Here is a 22,887-nt window from a genome sequence, read left to right as displayed (position 1 = left end):
CCGGGCCCGGAGCGGGGAGCCGGGGACAGGGGCGGGAGCGCCCGGGCCGGGACTGCGGGACGCGGCAGCGGCTGCTGGGGGAGCGCCGTCCCTGCAGGTTTGCACACCCGTGCCGTGCTCGGTCACAGCTGGGGCTCGCTGGTCGGGGAGGTCATTCCCAGCCTCACTGATTCCCGGCGAGGAGGATGGCGAAGTGATGAAACCCTCTCTAAATCGCTTGTGTTGCTGATTATATGAGTGGTTGTACGGGCTTTGCTTTTAATATTCATCTTTCCTTTTAAAACGTTTGAAATACTAAAATATTTTCCGAGGGGGTTTTTAGTCAACAAATACTTAATATTGTTTGCGTGTTTAAATCACTTTATTGCGCCCGGATTGTCTGGCTTCAGCCTTCTTTGCGGTCACGTAGTTTGCAGGCAGTATGTAGGGTTTTGCTCAGGAAGGGACTGTAAAATAAGGTGAAGTGCAAAATAAGTGGAATTATTTAAGGCCCAGGTGGGATGGGGCTCTGAGCAGCGTGATCCGATGGGTGACGTCTCTGCCCGTGGCAGGGGTTTGAATGAGATGGACTTTAGGGCCCCTTCCAAGCCTTTTTATGATTTCTGTTACATGATCTTTATGGTTTTTGATTACTTTTTTCCAGTACAAATGACTTAGAACATTTCAGAATTATTCCATAGGTTCGGGAATAATATACTATAATGTAATACTCTGAGGAAATTCAGAGCTATTTAAAAATGATGTGCTGTGGAAATGCGTGGTTTGTGCCACAAATACTGCTTGAGGTGTACCACAAATGAGTGGTTGAAGTTGGCATGATACTAGAATTAAGGTAGGAAGACAGAATGCCTTTCTAGACCTGTATACACTGGAAAATCTTATAAAAATAAATTAGGGGTATGTAAGTCCTGATTTAATTTGGTGCTTAAAATTTTTTGGGTGATGTTAGACCCTAAGGGCATTGCTAAATGGGAGAGTAAGCTGGTGGAAAGTGAAGGTGTATTTCAGCTTTTCAGTGGAACAGAAATAGTACATAATTTTATTTTATTACATGAAACTTAGCGTTTCACCCTTTTGTCAGCTGTTTCACCCATCAGGTTTTAATTTTTAAAGGCTTCTCTTGTAGGCTGCCTGTTAATCCAGTTTAAAATTACAACAACCCTGATGCTCGTTACTAGGAGACAGAGAAAACAGGACTAGGAAGTACAGTTTACCAAGTTTCATTTGGCCTGTTTTTACTCTGTGTTAGGAGAAACAGCTCTCCTCTTCTGTGGGTTACTTGTTCCCCAGCCCTACTGTTGGTGTAGCAAAGTAGATTTTTGAAATTCATATAGTAAAAGACTAGTGTAGCAAAAAAAGGAAAATAAACATTTTAATGAAGATCAATTTACTTATCTGGGTTGACGTGCAGTTCCATGGGCGCCTTGGCACAGATAAGGGTATAGAAATACACAGATGGGAACCTTACTTTTAGGATTGTTCATTAGGAACAGTGTGAAGTAACTTCCCTTTCCATGTGTGTAGAAGGCAATACAGCAGGTGAGATTTATTTCAAAGTTAATTGAGCTTGAAACTATTGTTTCATTTTTCTGTGTGTGATTGCTGAAAAAACTTGCAATGAGTTTTTCCTTAAATAAAAATGCAAAGCAGATTTTAAGGTTCTAATTGTTTACTAACTTCAAATTTCCTTGTTAAATATTGCAATATAAACTTTGAACTAGAAGAGAAAATGAGAAGAGACTTAAGAGCTCTTACTTGGCTCAGGTTAGGCAACGCTCACTAGCATGAGCACAATGATCCTTGTCCCAGCTCAGAATATTTTGATACAATGTCTTCCATAAATGTGCTTTTAACTTTGCACGGTGGACAGCAGCGTGGTGTTGTGTTATCTCTGCCAGCTTCAGTGAAGGAGCTGGAGTGCTGGGAAAATTCAGTTTTAGCTGCCTGGGGCTCTGAGGGAGCTGATTACTCCCAAGATAGCTTTGAGATGGGCTGGGTGGAGCTCGGGGCTGCTGGATCCTGCAGCCTCTGGAGTCAGAGCTGTGTTTAATCATAGCTCCCTCACAGCCAGGGCTAACACCTCGTTATTGCACTTCAGCAAGTGCAGCATCTCTTGCACCTGTGCAAAATAATCACTGTGTTAGTGAAATGTACACGGGCATCACTTAACACTGGCTTGGGCAAAATTACTGCACAGTGTTCAAATCCAGGCCTAAATTTGGTTTCCAAACTGCGTTTAGCCTTTTAAAAGATAAAAGCTGTCAAAATCTACACACCCGTAACTCCAGCATTTCTTTTCTATCTGCCTACTCATTGTTTTCCCAAAGAATCTTGAATAAATTTAAAAATGTAACTTTGAGTATTTTTAAGTACCTGGTATGAGGTGAAGTGCTTATTTTTTTTGAGAGGCAGCATTCAGAGAACTGCAAGGGTTTTTAAATGGTTTGAAATGAAAGCTGCAGTGAAATAAAGGCTCTTACATGGTGCTGTGTGGCTTCCTGATGTATGGAGCGTTACAGAAATTCAGTTTCACTATAAAAAAAGCGAACAAGAAGCCCCCACAAAACCTAAAATGGGCTTAGTCTGAAATAGATGCCTCTGGAGACCATATGGATACTGCTGAAGTGTGTTATGTGGTTGAAGGTGCAATAAGCAATAAAATTATAGAAAATATTCAATTTCTATAGTCCTCTCTCTCTGTATATCTCAAATCCAGATTGTTTTTTTATTTATTTCATCAATTGTCTGTGGAGCTGATTGAGAAATCCTAGAGAGAAGTAATAGGTCATAAACATTTAGAATCTATCAACATTTAGAATATTTTTCATTATAGAAGGCAAGGAGAGTATGTAAAGTGACTTTGAACAGTGATATTTTCGCCTCTCAAATGATTGAGGAGGAAAAGAAACAATTTTAGTAGTATGACAGGATGAGAGAGAGATTGATTGGAAGTGTCATTGACACGTGGATACTGATACATGTAAATGGAATTTAAAAATCATTTGGTGAAAAGAAAACTATTTGTTGAGATATGTATTTGAAATTATTTGCATATGTCAATTAAACAAGTTTCAAAACATTTTTATTAGTATTTGTAATTGCTAATTGAGTGTTTGTGTTTTTAGGTGAAATTTGGAAATACAACATTTAAGACAGATGTGTATCCCAAATCGCTTAATCCTCAGTGGAACTCTGAGTGGTTCAAATTTGAAGTGAGTATTTTTTAAGAGTTTGCCTGTAACTGTACAGACTCTCTGGTTAATTAAGCTGCTCTTAATTAAGTAATTGTATTTCCAGCAGAGAATGAGTTCTGAGCACTGAAGTGTATTTGTGTTTACATGCACAAAGGCTTTTCAGCAAACCTAGCTCCAGTCAGACCTTGTTTGCTAAGGGCGTCTCTTTGGCTTTTTAGGAGTGTTTGTGAAGATAAAAGCTTGCCAGTTGGATCCAGCTTAAATGGTGTTCAGTTAGAAAAGAGTGCTGCAGTGAAGGTGGGGCAAAGGCAGCAGAGGTTAGGCTTTTTCAGTGCAGTTATCAGGATGTATAAATGAATACATATATATGAAAGTTAAGGTGTTCTTGTGTTTTTTTCATTTTGAGCAAGGAAAGTTAATTGTTATTTGAAGTCTTACACTTGGTTGCAAAGATAATGCAGAGGAGAAAATGAAAAGTTCATGTGTGAAGATTACAAAATAAAGAGCTCGGACAACAATTGTTGGACACTTTCTCTTCTCATTTCCTTATGTAATAACGAGGGCACTCAGCATTTTCCTGTAATTGCTTGTTGTTTTCCAGGATCTAATTTGTTCATGTCCTTTGACATTATGCCCTGAACAAGTGTTTACGTGTTTCTTTCATTTTTTTACTACTTAAAAGAATGAGGATTATGTTTAGAATAAATAAATTATTGTAACACTTGAACGTGTAGTTCTGGTTCATTTACCGTGCTCTAAGGCAATATCACAAATCTGCAAACACTTAGATGAGTCATCCCATTGCTGTTAGCAAACTTAATTCTTGGTTTGTGACACTGGACACAAAAATCTGTGGAATGGCTTAGTCCTAAAAGAAAATAGTCATTATCTGTAGATGGATTATTGCATCTGTTTAGGAAATTGCATGTGTAGAATTACTGAATTTTTACTGCAGGCTGTGTAAAATACCTGCTTTTAAGCCACTGACCAGTCATGAGAACACCATAAACTTCAGTGCATAAGAGTCCTTTGAGCTATTTTGTTTTAAATTTTCTTTCTTTCTTTTCCTTTCTTCCTTATTTTATTTATTTATTTATCTATCAGTATGTATTGTGGAGATAGGTGGACAGTTTATAGGCGGACAATATTTTTAAAATGAACAATCTCTTTCTGTTCTTCTTCCAGTGATAGCTCTGTTTCAAGGATCTCACCAGTCTCTGAAGGATAAAACCAAAACGAGTGCAAGTTGTTTAGAATTTTAGAATGTTGTTTAGCTTCAGGAAACTGACATTACAGATTGATCTGTGTCAGGTCACTGTTCATTCCTCACTCTTCTCCTCTGCGTTCTTGTTCAGCAGCGTTTCCCTGCGCATTTTTAAGTACTGAGATTCCTGTGAATATTTGCTCTCCAGGTGGATGATGAGGAGCTGCAGGATGAGCCTCTGCAGATCACAGTTCTCGATCACGACACGTACAGTGCCAACGATGCCATTGGCAAGGTGTACATCGATATTGATCCTCTGCTCTACAGCGAGGCGGCCACGGTTATTTCGGGGTGGTTTCCAATTTATGACACCATTCATGGTAAGCTGTGCTCATTTAAAACAGGCTTGTCAGGAATGTCATCTGCTTCGTATCTTGTAAGCTGTCTTCAGAAATTTGCAATAACTTTAGTTTTGGGGTTGGAAAACTGCTTTCCTGGCTTTTTTCCCCTTGTTTTGACATGAGAAAATTCCTGGCAGGGGAGTAAAGGCTGGTGCTTGGCAAGAACGTCTTCCATAGGACTTGTGACAAGTGGGAATAAATCTTCACTAGCTACTGCAAATTTCGGATTTAAAAAAAGACTCAGATGTAATTGTCCAATTACCATTTGTTTGCTAAACAAATGTGATTTTGCTGGGGTTACTTGAAGTGTGCCTTCCTGAGGTTTGGGATGAACTTCAGTTGAGATGAAGGGACAAGGATGTGAGATATCTTCAACAGGATGAAATTCCTTTTCCCTGCAGTAAGTGCTCTCAGTGCTAGGTGGTTTTCATCACAATGTCTTGAAGGTATGAGAAAATAAAAGTTAATATATTTTTGCTTTTGATTTTAATGCAACAGCTTTTGTCTCAGAGAGCCAATGTCAGCTTAGAGCAATTAACTTGCTGCTTGAATGTCTTAGTGCAGAACATCTCTGTGGCTGCCATTTTCCCCCTTGTTTATTATTCAGGGTGAATTAAATGACCTAATGATATTCAGAGCTAATTATAAATCATTGTTGGGAAATAATTAATGGTGTTCAGCAGGTGCTCATCATAACTGATGCACAGTATTTTTTGCATTTGAACCAGTTATAGTGAGTAGAAATACTAAGAAATACTGCAAAAATACTGTTTTTTTAATTACCTTTTAATCCTATGCACATTTTTCTATCACACATTTTCTTCTGGAGCTAAGTGATGCAAATACTTGTTTCAGGATGTGTACAGCTGGTAGGTTAGAGTTAGATTTCTCTATATTTTTCCAGATATGTTGGTATTTCATAACTTGTTTCTATGTGAATAGAATTGGAATTATATTTTCATGCTCATAGCAGTAGATTCCAATTATCTTGATTCTTGGCAAACATTAATTGATGCTTCTTAAAAAACAATAAATAAAATGTTTATAAGTTTGTATTACATTGTTTTCCTTTCACCTCAACATGACTGTGAAAATATATAACCCTGAGATATTTTCTGTTACAATTACTGAAGGCTTCTTCCTGTTGGCATTTTGGAAGGGAGATGCAGCTGGTTTTATTGCAGTAATGTCAGTTGAACAACAAATCTGGTGCTGCTGTTTCGGTGTCACATGCTGATGTGATAAAGGCTTCTGAAGACACTAGATATCATACTCAATCAAGAAGTTTAGTCCTCAATATGTCAGAACCTATAATATGTGAAATGATTTTGTTACTGGGTGGGGAAAATTAGAAAAAGCTCAGAACAGCAAAGTAGAGAAGTCAAAAAGGAATGGTTCTGTGTTAGAAAATACTTAATTTCTAGTAAGGTATAATCATAGTTGAAAATTAACCTTTGTCTAAAAGGACTATAATACCTTATTTTTTATATATTTATTGTCACAGTTAAAGTATTTTGCAAACCCTTCCTGTGCCACTTTGTGGTTCTAAAAAGAACCATACATCTTTCTTCTGGGGTTGAACTTCAGAGAGGAGCTTTACTGCAGTTTTGAAATCTTTTCAGGGAGGAAATTGAGCAGAGACAGTGGCATAGGCCACTGCAGCATCAATAGGCTGATGGCTTCTCTTTCCCCAGTCTCGTATTACAGAGTTCTGTTTGGTGCAAATAGGCATTTGAGGAGTGTTGTTTTCTTTGCTTCAGCCTCACAGGCTTGGCAGAGCTGGAAAGTTCCTCTGAGCCAGTGTCTCTGCAGACCTGAGAGGCAAGGCTATAGCTTCCTGCTCCTCTGACATTAAATACTAATAACAGGAAATAATTTATAGGTCTAGCTTTGTATTGATACATTTATATTGTTATAACTTCTGGTATTTAATGTTTATTTATTGATAGGTATACGTGGGGAGATCAACGTGGTGGTGAAAGTAGATCTCTTCAATGATTTAAACAGATTTAGGCAGTCATCCTGTGGAGTCAAATTTTTTTGCAGTAAGTAGAGAAAAAAAGTTAATTTGGACAAAAAACTTTTTCCTTCTTTTCTATGCCTCTTCTGTCTCCCTTCTCTTACCAGCTCATTGCATAAACCTAGTGGAGATAACATTGACACAAATTGCTTTTCTTTTTTAACACATTTTTACCGTTGACGTTTCAAAGCAATGCAAATAACTGATGGGATTTTTTTAATGTCCAGAAGTTGCATTTCAGTGCCTGTGCATACACACGTGGTGTTATTTTGGGTCCATATCTTTTTAAAGAGGCCCAAAGTGAAAAGGTTTCGTAGTGGTACATGCTGTAACTGGTACACTGGACAGTTATCTGGGTTCCAGGATTTCACGAGAAAAACTTCCTGGGTGTGTCCACATTTTCACAGAAAATTGCCTGGGAAGCTGTCTGCAATCTGTCGCTGTGTGATGTTAGGATTTCTGTCTGTCCTTGGCTCCTGGCCTGTCTCTGACATCTCGGTGTGTGTCTGTACCAGCCACGTCCATCCCCAAGTGCTACCGAGCCGTCGTCATCCACGGCTTCGTGGAGGAGCTGGTGGTCAACGAGGACCCCGAGTACCAGTGGATCGACAGGATCCGCACGCCCAGGGCGTCCAACGAGGCCCGCCAGAGGCTCATCTCGCTCATGTCAGGTACCAGCCCTGCCCCTAAGGCTCCCTGGTAGCATTTCAATAGCTGCCTGCCTCAGGGGTGCACAGGAGCTTTGTTGTGCATTGTGTTGATTTGTTTCAGTTCACAGTCTCTTCTGTTTCTGAGGATTACGTATTTCTAACTGATGGGCAGTGTTACTGGGTTTTTTGGGGTTTTTTTCCAGTTTTTGGTGAGGCCACGCTGCTGAATAATGTTGTAGTTGCTTTTAGCAAGGTCAGAGAAACCTGTGAAACTTTCTCCAAGATGTTCTTAACCCGTATGAAGAGTATCACTAGAATTTTGACTCAAACAGTTAAAGTAATGAACTTCACCCTCTTTGAACTTGCTGAAGTATGTGAACAAATAGGCACTTTATCAGATACAGTGCATCAGTGCTTATGGTACTCATCCTATCTCTTGCAAGTCAGGCTTCATTCATTGTTTCTTGAGAATCTCCTGTGAGGAAACAACTGGAGAATTGGGATTATTCAGCCTAGAGAAGAGAAACTTTGGGATGACCTTGGAGGCCTTCCAGTGTCTGAAAGGAGCTACAAGAAAGATGGGAGGGACTATTTGCAAGGGCCTGGAGGGACAGGACAAGGGGAACAGCTTCACACTGACAGAGTGTGGGTTTGGATGGGATATTGGGATTAAATTCTTCTCTGTGAGAGTGGTGAGGCCCTGGCACAGCTGCTCAGAGCAGCTGTGGCTGCCGCATCCCTGGAAGAGTTGAAGGCCAGGCTGGATGGGGCTCTGAGCAACCTGGGATAGTGGAAGGTGTCCTTCAGTAAGAGGGGCAACATAAAAGATTGTGGAGATGCACCTTCATTGGGAAGGCCAGCACGCTGTGAGGGAAAAAGTTAAACTGTTGTCGTAACTCACATGAGGACATTTTTGTTACTATAGCCCCCATATTACTTTACAGAATCCATATTTGCATATTTCTTGCCGTGCAGAAATAGTGCAGGTAGATAAAGTACTCTACTAGATTTTATTCATGGCAGAGATAAGAGGATAGAAACACAAAAAACCTCACAGGAATACTGTTTCATCTCATGTAATAAAATGTGTGCTATTGCAATATATTTTATTGGTAGTCACACAAAGAATCTTGAAGAAATCTGTAACTTCTGAGAGCGAGCCAGGCTGTTTCACAGATCTTTGTCATTTTGTGTTAAGTTGAAAAAAAACTTTCATACTCCATCTCAGCCTTAGAGTTTTCTCAAGACTACAGCCAAGGTTTCATTTAAGAAGTTAAAGAGTAACCTGTGCTGGTAATTTTAGAATCATACTTCAAGAAAGCAGTAGAAACCAGAGCCAGGAGTTGGACTTAGATGGTCCTTGTGGGTCCCTTCTAACTCAGGAAATTCTGTGATTCTCTGACCATTTCATTCTAGTTGATTTCTCAGCAGCAGCGACATTAAGACTGTTAGGCCATCCTTTGTGACAGGGAGGATTTTTCAGTTTGTTAACAGAGGATTTTGGGAATCTTCCATTTTTGTAGGAAGAGAGATGATATTTTCCACCTTAGTTATTACCAAGGCAATCCAGCTACACAGAACCATTAATGTTTATAAAGATGTCTCCTAAAAAAACATTAATGACAGACCAGTTTCTTATAGTCACAGTCTTTCAGTCCTTGTGTGCAGTTAATAGAAGTGGAAGTATTTGGTTTGCAGTAGAGGGGCAAAATGTGGGAAATAAGTTGAAATATGCTTAAATAAATTGGTAAATGAAGAAATTATAGATGCTTGTTCATTTTAAAGATGTTGTATTGTTTTGAACTATTATATATGTATTATTATAATATTGAGGTATTAAATATGAAATATTTAGAAACTCACGTGAGTTCCACAACACATCTTGACCTCTCTCTCTGAATAAGTAGAAAAAAGGAAAAAAAAAAGCCTACTGGAAATAAAGGCTTGTGGGAAAGACCTCTGAAATGCTTTGGCAATCAGAATGGATTTGGAGAAAAAAGCAAAAAGTTTTCTAAGTGATTGGTATCACACAATGTTGTAGGAGACAAGTTATGACTGGCTCCTTGGCCTAGCTGTGTAGGATTGGGTTGATTACCTGTTCTCCTGACTTGGTTCACACTCAAAAAGCTGAGTCAAAGACCACAAAAGAGAATAGAAGAAATTCACTGCAACGCTGAGCTCTTTACCTTTTGTTTTGTAGGTGAATTGCAGAGGAAGATTGGCCTGAAGGTTCTTGAAATGAGAGGAAATGCTGTTGTTGGTTATTTGCAGTGTTTTGATTTGGAGGGAGAGTCTGGACTCGTAGTGAGAGCCATAGGAACAGCCTGCACGTTGGATAAATTAAGTAACACATCAGCATTTTTACCTGCATGTAACTCCCCATCCAAAGAAATGAAGGAGTAAGTATGAATTAGTAGCTTGTAGGGAAACAAGTTTCACTTCTCTTCCTTTCATACTCATGCAGTTTTTCATAACCGGTGTGGTTTCTTTTTTTCCCCAGAATTTGTTTTTCTTTCACAGTTTTATTTGTCTGCAATAAGTTTTATATTCCACAATTCTGAAAAATTTCAGGTTGGATGAGTTGTTATTTCAGTAGAAGCTGGAGTGGTAATTCTTACTAAGATTACTTTCTTTGTATTTATGTAGCAGCAGTACTACATATCCTTGGTTTGTGATCCACCAGTTTAAGTGTACTTAGTTCTTTTTTGATGCTGTGTTTGTGCAATGAACATTTTTGTGAGGACCTCTCACAAATACACCTTTGGTTCAAGTTTAAATATTTATAAGCCTGTAAGAGAAGATAAATTTTCAATTCTGATTATTCTGTCAGTGATTTAGACAATGACCCCAGAGAGGCCCCATCTTTTATTGTATGCTTTGCTTTTTACTGATGTGGAACAAATAGGACTAAGGCAAAAGAGGTAGACAGTGAACTTGCAGAGAGATCTTTTTACGATGAGAATTAGAATTTTGTGATTTGGTCATACATGCTGCAGCGCCAAACAGTTTGAATGCAATGTTTTGATATGCATGCAAATTAATAGAAATATACTTGCAGTCTTCTTTCAGCTGTTGCTCCTTTTTTGAATGGATAAATTAGTTGTTTTCTGTTTGGTAGAGCAATCCAAGAAGGAAAAAACTGCACAAAGAAGTGTTTTACATATCCTGTATTTCTAGATGCATTAAATGAAATAGCCATTTTCATCAACTTGAACTGTTGTGTCACTGCAATAGACTCTATATGAGGCATTTTTGTTGTGCAGGCATCAATTGCACTGCAAAATTTTGCCAAATATGAGCTGACGTTTAAAAATTACTGGTTTCTATTTCATGGCATAGCTTGTTTGACTTGTCTTGATTTCAAAAAATTGCCTTTAAAAGTACTTCCAGATACAGTGCAGCATAGAACAACAGCATGGTGTTTAAAAGCAAAAAAGGTAGACCTGGTAATTATCAACTTAAAAAGCACCCATAAATAAACCAGTGCCTTTCACTCTGCAGCAAAATGTGGAAATTCCACCTCCACGTTCAACTCAGTGATGGATATTGTCTCAGTTCAAAAAATGGGAATGTTTCTCTAAGGCAGCAAAACCAACTAATTTGATTCTTCTTATTCTTGGCTTTACTAACTTGATGGCCTGTTGCCAAAAATCAATGATGCAGTCACAAGCAAGTGCTTAAGCGCTTCCTTTCCCTCCTTTTATTTCATCTGGACTCTTGCATGCTAGGAATTGAAATTCTTAGAGTCTGCTTAGAGTAAGAGATCTCCTCTATCTAAACTTCCCTGAAACCATTGATAACATAACTTTGCAACCTGTTTGTATGTATTGTTTTCTTTTCTTCCACCTTGGCTGCAAACTCTCTCAGGTCTCCGCTGGTTCATCCGCCAAGCCATGGATGCCGCTCGACCCACAACAGCCCAATTCACACTGCTACTGGCTCACGACTCACTCAGAACTTCTCTGTGTCTGTTCCCACTCTCATCTACACTGGTACGAGACTGCTCACACTCCACAGCTGGGGAGAGGCAGCCCACAGGCACAGTGCTCCCAAAGGGCAGGCAGGCAGGGTAGGCAGGTACCACCCGTCTTCCTTCCCTCATTTCCTGGTGGACACATCTTCTGTCAGCAGGGAGAAGCAGCCCGGGTGCTGCAGCTCAAGCAAATGCACCATAGTTTCTTGGAGATGCCTTGGAGTCTCTTCCACAAAGCCACGCTCTTCGCTTTGACATGCTCTCTCTTCCTGTGAAATTAACTAAAAAAGTATGGTGATGGAACTGGGAAACATTGATTTGTGCTCGTAACTGCTTTCAAACATAATTCAGATACAGTAGGTTTTAAAATGGTTCTAGGAAGGGTCTGTGCCATTTGTGGAAGAGATGGTTTTAGAGAGCAGGTAAGTCAAGCTGTGCATAAATAAACTGTTTGTCAATAGAGTTGTTCCCATAAAGATTCTCCTCTTTGCTCTGTTTTTAGCTGTGGCATGCTGCTGATGCTATAGGATAAGGAAACATATCTTTTTTTCTTTTTTTTACCTTAAAATGCATATGTGTATATACATAAGTGTATCAATATGTATAAACACAGCTGTAATTTGAAATCATTTTTTCTTTATTAAACTAACTCAAAGCATTGTGTATTTGACCAGATTTTTAAGCCATAAACTTTTCAATTTTTTTATTTTGCATATATATATATAATTTTTTGTCACATCTCATGCCTTTCATTTGGCTTAATTGTTTCATTGTAGATGATGAGCATCTCTGTGTAGGATGCTGAGAGGGTAAAACAGCATTTCTTTGCCTCTGGCCTCATTCCCAGCCTCGCACCTAAGGAATAGCTGCTGGCCCTGCCCCAGTCCCATCCTGGTGTTTGGATCATGCTGCTGTCAGCCAGGTCCTTTGGCACAGGATTACTGAATATGTTTCCACCTTCTTCTGGCAGGATTCCTTTCAATGAAGATCCCAATCCCAATACATATTCATCAGGACCCTCCACCCCTCTGAAAAACCAAACCTATTCCTTTTCACCTTCCAAGTCCTACAGTCGACAGTCCTCTTCTTCTGACACAGATTTGAGTTTGACACCCAAAACTGGTAAGGCACTTCCACCCACTTTTTGTTTAAGTTGTGTTTCTCTTTTTATATTTTCACTCAACCCCTTTTTGCGTTTTGGCATTTAAGTTATCAAAATGATGTGAAAATTGGAGACCTCACACAGCACACATCAGGCTCTAAAGGGTTTCTGCAGGGTCAAAATTTCAATCCTGCCTTTGTTTCCACTGTCTGGGATAACTTGAAAATTACTTTTGTAACACAACTGTATTCAAGTCAAAATAAAACATCTCAGAGCATTAAGGGAGTCCTAAGTAATTGCCTTTTCCTTATTTCCTCCATTTCATATCATAGATCTTAGGAGTGTATTTATCACCACAATATGTTAAGGATGGTGTTACTAAAACTATGTAATCTTCAAGCCTACTCTGTTGTGCCCTAAGTTTACTGCCTACGTTTATCTAATTTTGAACTCCCTTTTGCAAATTCAAAACTAGAAATGTAGCAGCCACTGTCTTTTTATTCTCTTGGTATATGGAAATAGCTTTACATACACAGTATACACTTTCAAAGTACCTTAAATTACATAGAAGTAATCCAGCCATCTTCAAAAAACATTTTTCTTTTTCCATTGCTTTATCATAATTTTTTCAACTTGTTTTTTCCTCCCTTCTTATTTTTTAGTCTGTGGTTAGAATCATGTCAGTATTGATGTCAGCAAAACTCAAAGAATTCCTGTATGTTTTTTTTTTTTATATGACCAATGCTGTGAATTTTGCTACCATAGGGCAAGGTATTTTGTAGAATTGTTTGTAGAAGTGTAGTTGGTTTTTAAATGGTGTTTTAAATTGTGGTGTTTGAAGCCCAGAACATTCATGGCTCCATTGAATTAGTCAAATTTTAAGCATGTAAAGGTAGTTGATTCAGCTTTACTTGATAGCACTCCTTTCAAGAATTTTTCCTAGCAGATAAATTGAATATTGGATTCAAATGGAGTTGTATTAAATATTTCATGCAGTTTATTCCCTAGATGTGTTAAAAATATTCCCATTTAGCAAGCTGTCTTTCTTATTGCTGTCTTCTCTCTCCCATTTTTAAAACAAACAAGCAAAAAAGCACACTTTAATTTTTGTCCTTTTTCAAGGATATCTGTCCTCTGGGTAACCTATGGTGGTCACTCATTTAAAGGACATACAGATAGAATTGGATGCTTATTACTTATGAGCACCCCAAATTCAGGTGTTTGGCTTACAGAATATTTGAAAACCTGTTTCTTTTGATCAGATTTTCCATGGTAAAGATGGTGTCATGTAAGGATTTAAATGTAACCTAGATGATCAACTTTCTAGATGTAAGTGTTGTAAATTTAGGCATGTGGCAACTCACTGTGAACGTGTTAGGTTTTAAAGCAGCAGCATTATGTATTTCCTGGCAATATTAGTTAGGTGGATAAATCCTGTTGTCTTTAGTCAGTTCCTTCAGAACTGAAACAGATTGTCATTGGTGCCTCTTATTTGTTGGGATTTTTCAAGTATGTAAAGATATTTTTTAGCTATTTTTCTAGTATTAAAGCAAACTGTGGACATAGTTTTGCTTATTGGCACTGTCTTTTTGTCAGCTTTTAACTCTGCTACTGAAGCTTGTCCAAAGAGGAAATTCTAGTTACATTTAAACATGCTGTATCTTGCTATGACAAACTCAATTTTGGATCTTAGTAGGTTAAAAGGACAACACCTCATGAGTAATTTGTTTTACTTTTACCCAAAATTTGATGATATGCAGAAGACACTTCCATGCCATACTAAATTAGTATGTTGTTCTTAACAGTTACTGTATATGCTTAGACCTCTCTTTTTATTTCCCAAGGCTGTTAACTAGTTCAAATATCTCAGTGTGTAAGTTGGTGATCTTAGTAGTTAAACAAAGGTAAAGAAATTTAGACTTCTCATGTGATATATCAAACATTATCAGATTCGAGATACCCATTACTCAGATTGGCTGATGTGAAAAAAGAATTATTTTCTGCTATTTCTGCAGTACATTGTATTCTTCCTTATTTCTCAGTCAGGTAGTTAGTGTGCTGACGTGTCTGAGAGGGAGATTAACCTGGAGAAACAGTGCAGATACCACAATTTCCCAGTATGAGTAACAAAACGCTGGAGATGAAACTTGGATCTGCTTAAGCATCATATTTTCAATAGCTCCAAATCTGGAGAATATTGCCTTGCTGTCTTCTGTGAAATACAACTGTGTTGTGTTATCCATTCTTATCTGTAAATACATTGGCTGAATTTGGGGTTGGAGTTAGAATTCTGGGAGTAGGGATATATTTTTTGCCACCGCAAATGAACAGAATCAGGCTGACAAAAAGCATGATGTTTTTTAATCAGAATACATTCTGATGTGCCATAGCATATGTTTGGAGGAAATGGAGAAGGTGGGAACTCCTTTACTTGATGGGAACTTAGAATTCTACAAGATTTATTACTCTAGAAAACCATAAAACGAATCCATGACCTCTTTGGAAAATAACTTTTTCTACAGAGATAATACAAGTAATCAGATTAAGTGTGTGCAAAGACTGTTGTTTGGGTTTTACTCCATACTATTTGCTATCAAATTTTGATTGACATTTAAAATGTTTAATTACCATGTCTCTAAAAAATTAATTTCAAAATTAAGTTAATCAAGTAATGATTTTTAAAAACACGCTTCTCATGTACGTTGTGGAGCTGTATTGTCATTCCATTTGTTTGTATGTCAAGAAATAATTTGCATTAAGTGTTGATTCATTTAGAGAAAACAAAAATGCTTCATTTTCATTTCTTTTGTCCATTTCTTTAGTCATCTTCTGAATCTACATCTTTGTCTCTACTACTTTCCTCCACAGCACCTTCCCCACAGGGACCTAGGATTTTCCTGTTTCCCAGCTCCCCTACACTCTCTTGTGATTTCCCACATCTTAAAAAGTCCTGTCTCCTCCTCTCGGGGTCTAGCATTAAACCTCTACACTCTAGCCATGTCAGCCCAGTTGTTCTGAGGAAAAGTGTTTCTTTCACTGAAGAGCTGCTTCTGGCTGCTTCTGGTAGGATCTATCTATTATGGCCTTTTAAACAAACTTTTAAGGAAATGTTGTTATTTGATTAACATTCAAATGCTTCTCTAACCCTGGGTTTGCTCAGATAGCCTCTGAAAACTGCTGGCTACATGACTATGCATTCCATTTCTCACCTCTGCCCCAGAAGCTTGAAACACCTTCAGAATTTCTTAGAGGATTTGAAACAATGTCATTTATGCTACAGAATTACTTCTTTACCCTTGAAAAACATCCTTTGCTAATTGGACTGAAATAATTTACTTTATTTGTGATCCCACACATTCTCTTCACTTTGTTGCTCCTGCATTTTGCATGCAGCAGCTGCTCATTGCACTTGCTCGTGAATTCATTCATAATTTGCTAAAATAATAGTTGTCAGATGCTACCAACACTGCTTTTTAATTTAACCTTTTAAACAAAGCCCATGCTTTTTGTTTTTACTGCCCACTTTTTCATTTCACTGACATGGATTATTTTTATAGATTTCAATTAAATAGTTGTTGATATTACTTCACTTTTTTTGTAGAAACTCTTTTGGTTAGTTTGTAATTTTTGAGTTTGTTTCATGTGTAGTATTTATGATATGTTTGTCTGTATTTAATATTGTATAGTCCCTGACAGTGATGTTTAGAATCAATGCTAAATAGTAAAAGCAATTTAATCTTGTTTGATGGGACTATACAGATACTAATAGTTTTGTTTCCTTATCCAAGAACAGCTAAAAATACTCATTGAAAATTGTAGTGGTTTTATGTCTAATTACTTGGTAATGGTAGCTTAGTAACTCTTGAAAATGAATGAATGAAGTTAGGAATGAATTTACATATATTATTAAGTCTTAGGTTATTATTTCTAGATCTCCCAGTCTTTGGTAGAAACAACTGCACTTCGATGTATATTTACATTCTTGTTCATCCATATCAGATTCTTGATCAGAAGAAAAAGGAAACTTACAAGGAAGTATTATGTTGAATTAGTTACAAATTCAGGAAAAGAAAATCTTGGCTTCATTTCTAACTGTTTGCACTGTGGTGTTTGTATTTCATCCTGCTCCTGACACCTTTTTGTTCTTTACGCTCTGCTTTCCTCTGCTGCTTAGGGGCTTATTTTTGCTTTGTCATGCTAGCCCTGGTGGCTTTAGACATAAGGAATAGCAATGAGAGTGTGTTTTTAGGCATGACATATTACCAAAGAAATCTGTTCGCTAGCACTGTGTTTACTTTACGAAAAGCACAATTTTGGCATGGAGTGATCTGTGAGCAGAGAGCCCCAGGTCGCTGTCAGACACATAACCTGCATCTCAGCACGCCCTGTCTAGGGGACCAGCAAAGATATTCATGTACCTGATCACTTTTCTCTGCACAAAAACTCCTGTGGTCAGGGGGGAGGGCGGGAGGTAAAACTCTGAAAGGAGCAAAGAGAGAAATATCATGTTATGCAAAACTGGGGTTTATCTTGTGTAAATCTACAGGTTATGTGTGTGCTGATATAGTAATCAAATAAGTGTAGTTTTAAATGCTGAGCAGTAGTAGCCCCAAATAAGTAGTAGCTTATTTGAATGAATCAGATGAGCGAGTATTTCATAGTGTAAAATAATTTGTAATTTTTTTCAGAGTTTATATTCAAATCAAAGGATATGCATTGCCTTTGTATTTTCTTCTTGTTCCAAATCATGCATTATGTAACTGCTGCTGTAATTATGTGTACCGTCTCCTACTTGTAGTTAGGAAAGGTGATTTACTTATCTGAAACTCTCCGAAAACCAGATTTTTATGACTTCTATTAAATAAAAATATTGTGAGAGGTACACAGCTATAGATTAGTCTTACAGAGAGACTCTTTTTTATAAGGGCAGATAATCTGGTTATGGAAAAACTTTATGTGAAAAGTAAATCTATAAATCCTAGGCAAAAAATCATAACAAGAAAATAAAAAGTTATATGTCGTAGGAAAGAATTTTAAATCCCCATCTCTAAGTTTTTATATTTTAGAGTTGATTTTAATTCAGGTTAACAGCAGGAAACAAATCTTAGATTGGGAGGGTTTGTTAAAATACTATAAAATCACTGCTAGTTGCATGAAAAGGAAAACCTAGGACAACCCTCAAACCAAAATTCAGTTTCTGATGCTTTTTTTTTTTTTCCTTAAAAATTAAAACTATGGGGATAATTGGAGTGTTTTCAATGACTAATTTTTATCTATTTTGAAATCACCCTTTGATTACAAATTATAATATATGTTTTTTGAATGTCATTTGTACTGATATTCTTCAGGAATGGGCAGTGGGAGTGCTGGAAAAGAAGGGGGGCCATTTAAAACTCTTTTAAGACAACAGACTCAGTCAGCTCTGGAACAAAGGGTAAGGCATTTTATACTTCTTTTTCTGGTCTACTAAAGTGAAAATTTGTCTTGCAGTAAGTTAATGTTTGCTGTTACTTTCTGTTTGAAAAGATGTAATTTTAGGTCTGAACTTAGTACAAGTGTTGACTGTTTAATAGCCCTTTTATACACAAATTATTTAAATATTGATATATTACTAAAGCACTGGGAAAAGTGGAGCAATTAACTGTGCACAGCACTCAAGTAATTCCAGTGGTATTAAGAAGTTATAGGAGGAATTACTATTGTGTGGTCTCTGAAAGGTACTGATATATGTTAAGTTTAACACTTGAGTAAAGACATAATGTTAAAGTTTTTACAGAAGCCAAATTCAGAAACATTGGCATAGCTCTAAACAAGGTGAAAATCCCATTTGGGTTTGGGAAGAGTTTCAGGTTTTGGGAATGGAGTTGATACCTTGCACCCCATTTCATGGAGCAGAAGGTAGCCTTTAATTGGGAACTTGAAACTGAACTACTTGCCAAGCAGGAAAAGGCATAGATAGATTTAAACTTTTCCTCTATTGGACTAAAAATGCCAATCTCTCGTTATACTGAATAGACTATATGATGAAACAGAGTTTTTAATCAATTGTTTACATTTGGAATGAGTAATTACAACTTTTTTTATAAATTATATACTGCTTTGATCAAAATGTTGATAATAAGGTGTCTTGAAGGAAGAAATGGGAGTATATTCATACTCAGAACTAAATTTATTGCAATTTCTGACTACCTCAACCAATGCCATAGGAGCATGTATGTTAGTTGGGAACAAAGTCACTTGCAGGTGTGCAAGCTGAGAGGGGAGCTGCTGTCTGGAGTAAGTGGATGATTCTCTTCTGTTTTCTGTGTTCCGTGGCTCAGGGAGGATCGCCCCGTAGGTTCTGTACCAGGCGGGTATGTTCAAACACTGCGTGGCTCTCTCAGCCCTTCTTGTATTGGGGACTTCAAAAGCAGTTTATGAAAGATTTTTTTTTTTTTTTTTGGGAGGCTTTGCAGATTTCTTTGTGATTTTGTTTATGCAGAATTTTCTAAATTTGTTGGTTTTAAGAGCATTTTTTAAAATTGGTGTATTTTGCATGTTGATACATTTCAGTTAACATTTTAGTTTAGGTATGAGTACAAATCCATGGCTTTTGGCTTTTAATTTTTTAATTTGGCTGAAGGAATGCTTTAAAACAAGCCTTTTTTCTGTTTACCTTTGATTTTACTAGCATTTCAGATGTTCAGTGGCTGATCTTTTTATTTCCTTAGGAAGCTTTTTAAAGACAATAAAGTAAATTAAGAGCCCTTAATGTATTTTTAGAGCTTGCATTATTTGGGCATTATTTTGATAAGGTCTGTATATTGTCTAGTAGAAAAAAGATACTGTAAAATGGGGTGGAGACGTGTCTGTTTCTGAGTCTGTTATTGATGATGATTATGATGTAGCAGCAAAGCATGTGGACAGTTAATTGATAAAAAAATATGTTCATTCTGTCTTCTGAAAATTTCATATTGGATGTGGTTTCTCTGTGGTGTCACATCTTTTGGTTACCTGGAATGAATAACATCTATAAGTTATTTTGTCTGTTTTAGTATTACACACATAAACAGTGCACTCTACTTGTCTGGATTAGGATAGTGAGTATTTGGGAAAACCAAGAATAAATTCAGTGTGTATAGTGCAGTTTTACACATATTAGATATATCATAAGATCCCAGAATCTTCCTTGAGTTTAAGGGACGTTAATGGTCATCTTATTCCAACCACCCTGCCTTGGGCAGGGACACATTCCATGAGACCAGGTTGCTCAAATAGTTATTTTGAGTCTTAGATTATTCTGGTGTATGATAATGCTAGAGTGTCTCAAAATAATTTGATTTAGTTGCATGTCTCAACAGCTTTTTTTAACCAAATTTGGTTTTAGTGTATTAATTAAATAACCCTAACTGCAAACTGAACAGAGTTGGTTAGAAGGGTAATATTCCTCAATTTCTTCCCTGAAAAGAAACCCGTAGAAAATACAGCTGTGGAAAACTCAGGTACATGATACATTGTACATTAATTACTGCTAGCAATTTCCTGGACATCTGTAGATAGCAACAGTAACTGTAGCGCAGCTGTCTTTCTATATATTTGTAACTAAAAAAATACATGCTGCATTTCCATCAGTAGGAAAATTGGAGGTTATCTTACTCCTAAAAATAGCCTATATTTTTGTAGAAGTGGCCAAAGCTGCTGCCAGTGGTATTTTGTGTCTCTTACTTCCACTTGGACAATTTCTGTTTTCTTCCTGTTTTTACATTCTGCAAGTGCTTGAGAGATCTCTTCTGCTGCCTTTTCAAAATGGGGATCTGTTGGCCTTCATCTCTGAAGGGCACTGCAGGAAATCTTTTGTGTTAGAGTGCAGTTCTCTGGGAGATTGGTTTGGCTGAAATCCTGACTTGAGCGTCTTTTCTTTCCAGTGACTTCTTAGCCACCCATCCCCTCAGGTCAGGTCGAGAAAAGCTGTAAAGGTTGTCTGGCCACTTTGTGGGGTGGCTCAGTTAATGTGCTCAGAATAAAAATAATTCACCAGGAAATGAGCAGTACCTGGGTGTGGAGCTCTGGTCTAGCCCCAAAGGCTCTGTGAGCACACGTGAGCATTGCCTAGGGAGAGGCACAGGGATGGGAATGAGTGGCTGGAAGGGAAGCAGAGAGCTGCTTCAGCTGGCACTGACACCAGGGTGTGTGCAGCCTTGCTCCATATGCTGCTTGGCTGTTCTGTGTGCCTGGGAATGACATGGGCTGAATAAAGAGCACTGGCAATACATGTGTGTGTTTACACATCTTTAAACATTGTATTAAGCGAGTGTTTGAGCATTTGATTGTAACCTTATCAAACTTGCTCCAAACACTAGCTATAAAATCTGTATGTAGTTACGAGGATTACAAGTGAATTCCTTTCACGGTCTGTGCAATCAATGACTGCGGAGTAGTGAATTAGTATTGGTAATATGATTGACCATCTTCAGTTGTAGCTTTGAAATCATCCTGGTTTGTGATATCCTGAAATACTTTGTGATTGCATCACCTTGATGTAAAGGAGTCCTTTGCAAATGGCAGTAATAGAGGGGATTTATAATATGGGAACGACATCTGGTTTTCCCTGAAATCTCTGTTTTCCCAGAAAAAAATGGAGATTTAAAATTTTGAACTACTACAGTTTACAACATGTAATTGAGGTTGGAACTTGTATTTGAGTAATATAATAATAAATTTTAAAAAACTCTATAAATTAAATAGAAAAATAAAAAAAAAGTCTTCATAGGAAGTGATGGAGTTCCATCTGTGTCAGAATGAAGGAGAGATTGTTGATAGAGTTGTGTCAGAATGGTTCAGTGAGTCTGTTACCCAGATTTGTCTGTGTCTCAAGTTAACTGATAGAGTATGATAGAGATATCATGTGTCATAATACAGGCTTGGGGGTATTGATATATTTATTGAGATAAAACCAAGTTGTTATTTGAACTTTTACTCCTGGTTTCTAGTGTAGGGAATCCCACAAACTGGAGGTGTGAATGTGTTAAAATTGCTTACAGTACACAGCCTTACGGAAAGGAGCAGAGAGTGGAAAAACTTCAGAATTCCATGTAGATTAACAACCATTGGATTTGCTCAAGCTTTAAAGTATAGAATATTGTTTACTTTGCTCACTCCATACTGCTTCAGCCTAGTGTTGATGTGAGTGTGTGTATATATAGAATGTAAACATAGTAAAGGCTTAGTGGCATTTCATATAGGTGGCATACTCAGAAAACTCCTTTATTGATTTCTGCAGTCCTGGGAAAGCAAGTATTTTGAGTATTTTGACTATTCTGATAACTTGCAAGGCACTTTGCAAGGCAATCTGTTAGAACTTTCAGGAGGAATCTTCACTGCATCCCTCTCTAGAATCCATCTCTGCTCCTGGAGACCCAGTCTCCAGCACTGCAGGTCCTGACCCAGACTCAGTCAAGTAGGTTTGAAGAATCCTGGGGTGAGATCTCCTACTTTTTAATTGCATCATAAAGCAAAACTGCAGGGTTTGGCTTTTTGGATTGGTTTTCTTCTTCTTCTGGTTATTGATACTATGGTTGCTGATTTCAAAGTTTGCCTCTTAATTTTGGAAGTTTAAGCCAAATGAAAATCCAGAAAACTTGAAGTTTGTAGGACCTTTAAAAAGTTTTAAGAGTTCCTATAAGAAGGGTGGCAAGAATCCTGAAGTATTAATTTTTAAACCTACATTGGATTTTAGTTTAAGACGACTTTTCATACCATGTATTGCTGGAAGAACCTGATCCTTGCTGTATCTGCAGCATGTGTGCTCTTCAGGCAGAAGCTCGTTGAATTGTATTGTTTCCAACTATGTGAGAAAGGAACCTATCCTGTACTTTCTCTCATATTTAATCAGTTACGATTATATAAAACATGACTGCATGATTTTTCTCTTTTTTTTTTTTTTTTTTTGCTTTCTGCATTTGGAATTGCTGAACATGAATTATTGCCTTTCCCCCATAAGTGTGCTATTATCTATATATTAGACATATCACAGAATGTCTCTGGAGCAATTAAAATCTAGTTTTGTGCTCACCTTCTTTGAATATGACTTTTATTTCAATTTCATCATATGTGTCTTGAAAAATTGCCATTTTTACTTTGCCCCTTTTATGAATTAAAAGCTGGAGTAGTTACTGAAAGTTAACTCTTCATTTTACTTATGAACTGGAAGTGAATTATCTTAGTTTTAAGGACTTACAATTTTGTTTCAAGACCTATGCTTTGTTTTAAAAGATGTATATTTACTTGTTATATTTAGAGCTCATGAGCAGAGCAGTCCTTTGATATTTTTTAGGTATTTTTTCCTGCAATAAGACAGTCCTCAT

The 22,887-nt window shown here is 37.4% G+C and overlaps 1 protein-coding gene across 35 annotated transcripts in view; it reads left to right on the top strand.

The window, feature by feature from the left end:
* Positions 1-22,887, top strand: part of C2CD5 (C2 calcium dependent domain containing 5) — a 57,342-nt gene that overhangs the window by 707 nt on the left and 33,748 nt on the right. For 10 of the 35 annotated variants that reach the window (XR_012053615.1, XM_032746474.3, XM_030263830.4 and 7 more), the window contains exons 2-10: positions 3,126-3,212; positions 4,607-4,778; positions 6,749-6,844; positions 7,335-7,490; positions 9,670-9,868; positions 12,413-12,564; positions 15,413-15,607; positions 17,893-17,978; positions 18,865-18,897. Coding sequence is in view for 34 of the 35 variants with exons in the window: in XM_032746474.3 (XP_032602365.2) it covers positions 3,126-3,212; positions 4,607-4,778; positions 6,749-6,844; positions 7,335-7,490; positions 9,670-9,868; positions 12,413-12,564; positions 15,413-15,607; positions 17,893-17,978; positions 18,865-18,897 (1,176 nt within the window). In the remaining variant the exon portion in view is untranslated. Of the gene's footprint in view, positions 1-3,125; positions 3,213-4,606; positions 4,779-6,748; positions 6,845-7,334; positions 7,491-9,669; positions 9,869-11,336; positions 11,462-12,412; positions 12,565-15,412; positions 15,608-17,892; positions 17,979-18,864; positions 18,898-22,887 lie in introns of those variants that run through there. The other 25 variants (XM_032746476.3, XM_012569288.5, XM_041713638.2 and 22 more) reach the window with 8 other exon arrangements.

Source organism: Taeniopygia guttata, chromosome 1A (genome assembly GCF_048771995.1).
Source record: "Taeniopygia guttata chromosome 1A, bTaeGut7.mat, whole genome shotgun sequence".
Classification (NCBI taxonomy): Eukaryota; Metazoa; Chordata; class Aves; order Passeriformes; family Estrildidae; genus Taeniopygia; species Taeniopygia guttata.
This window is presented reverse-complemented; position numbering and strand designations above follow the sequence as displayed.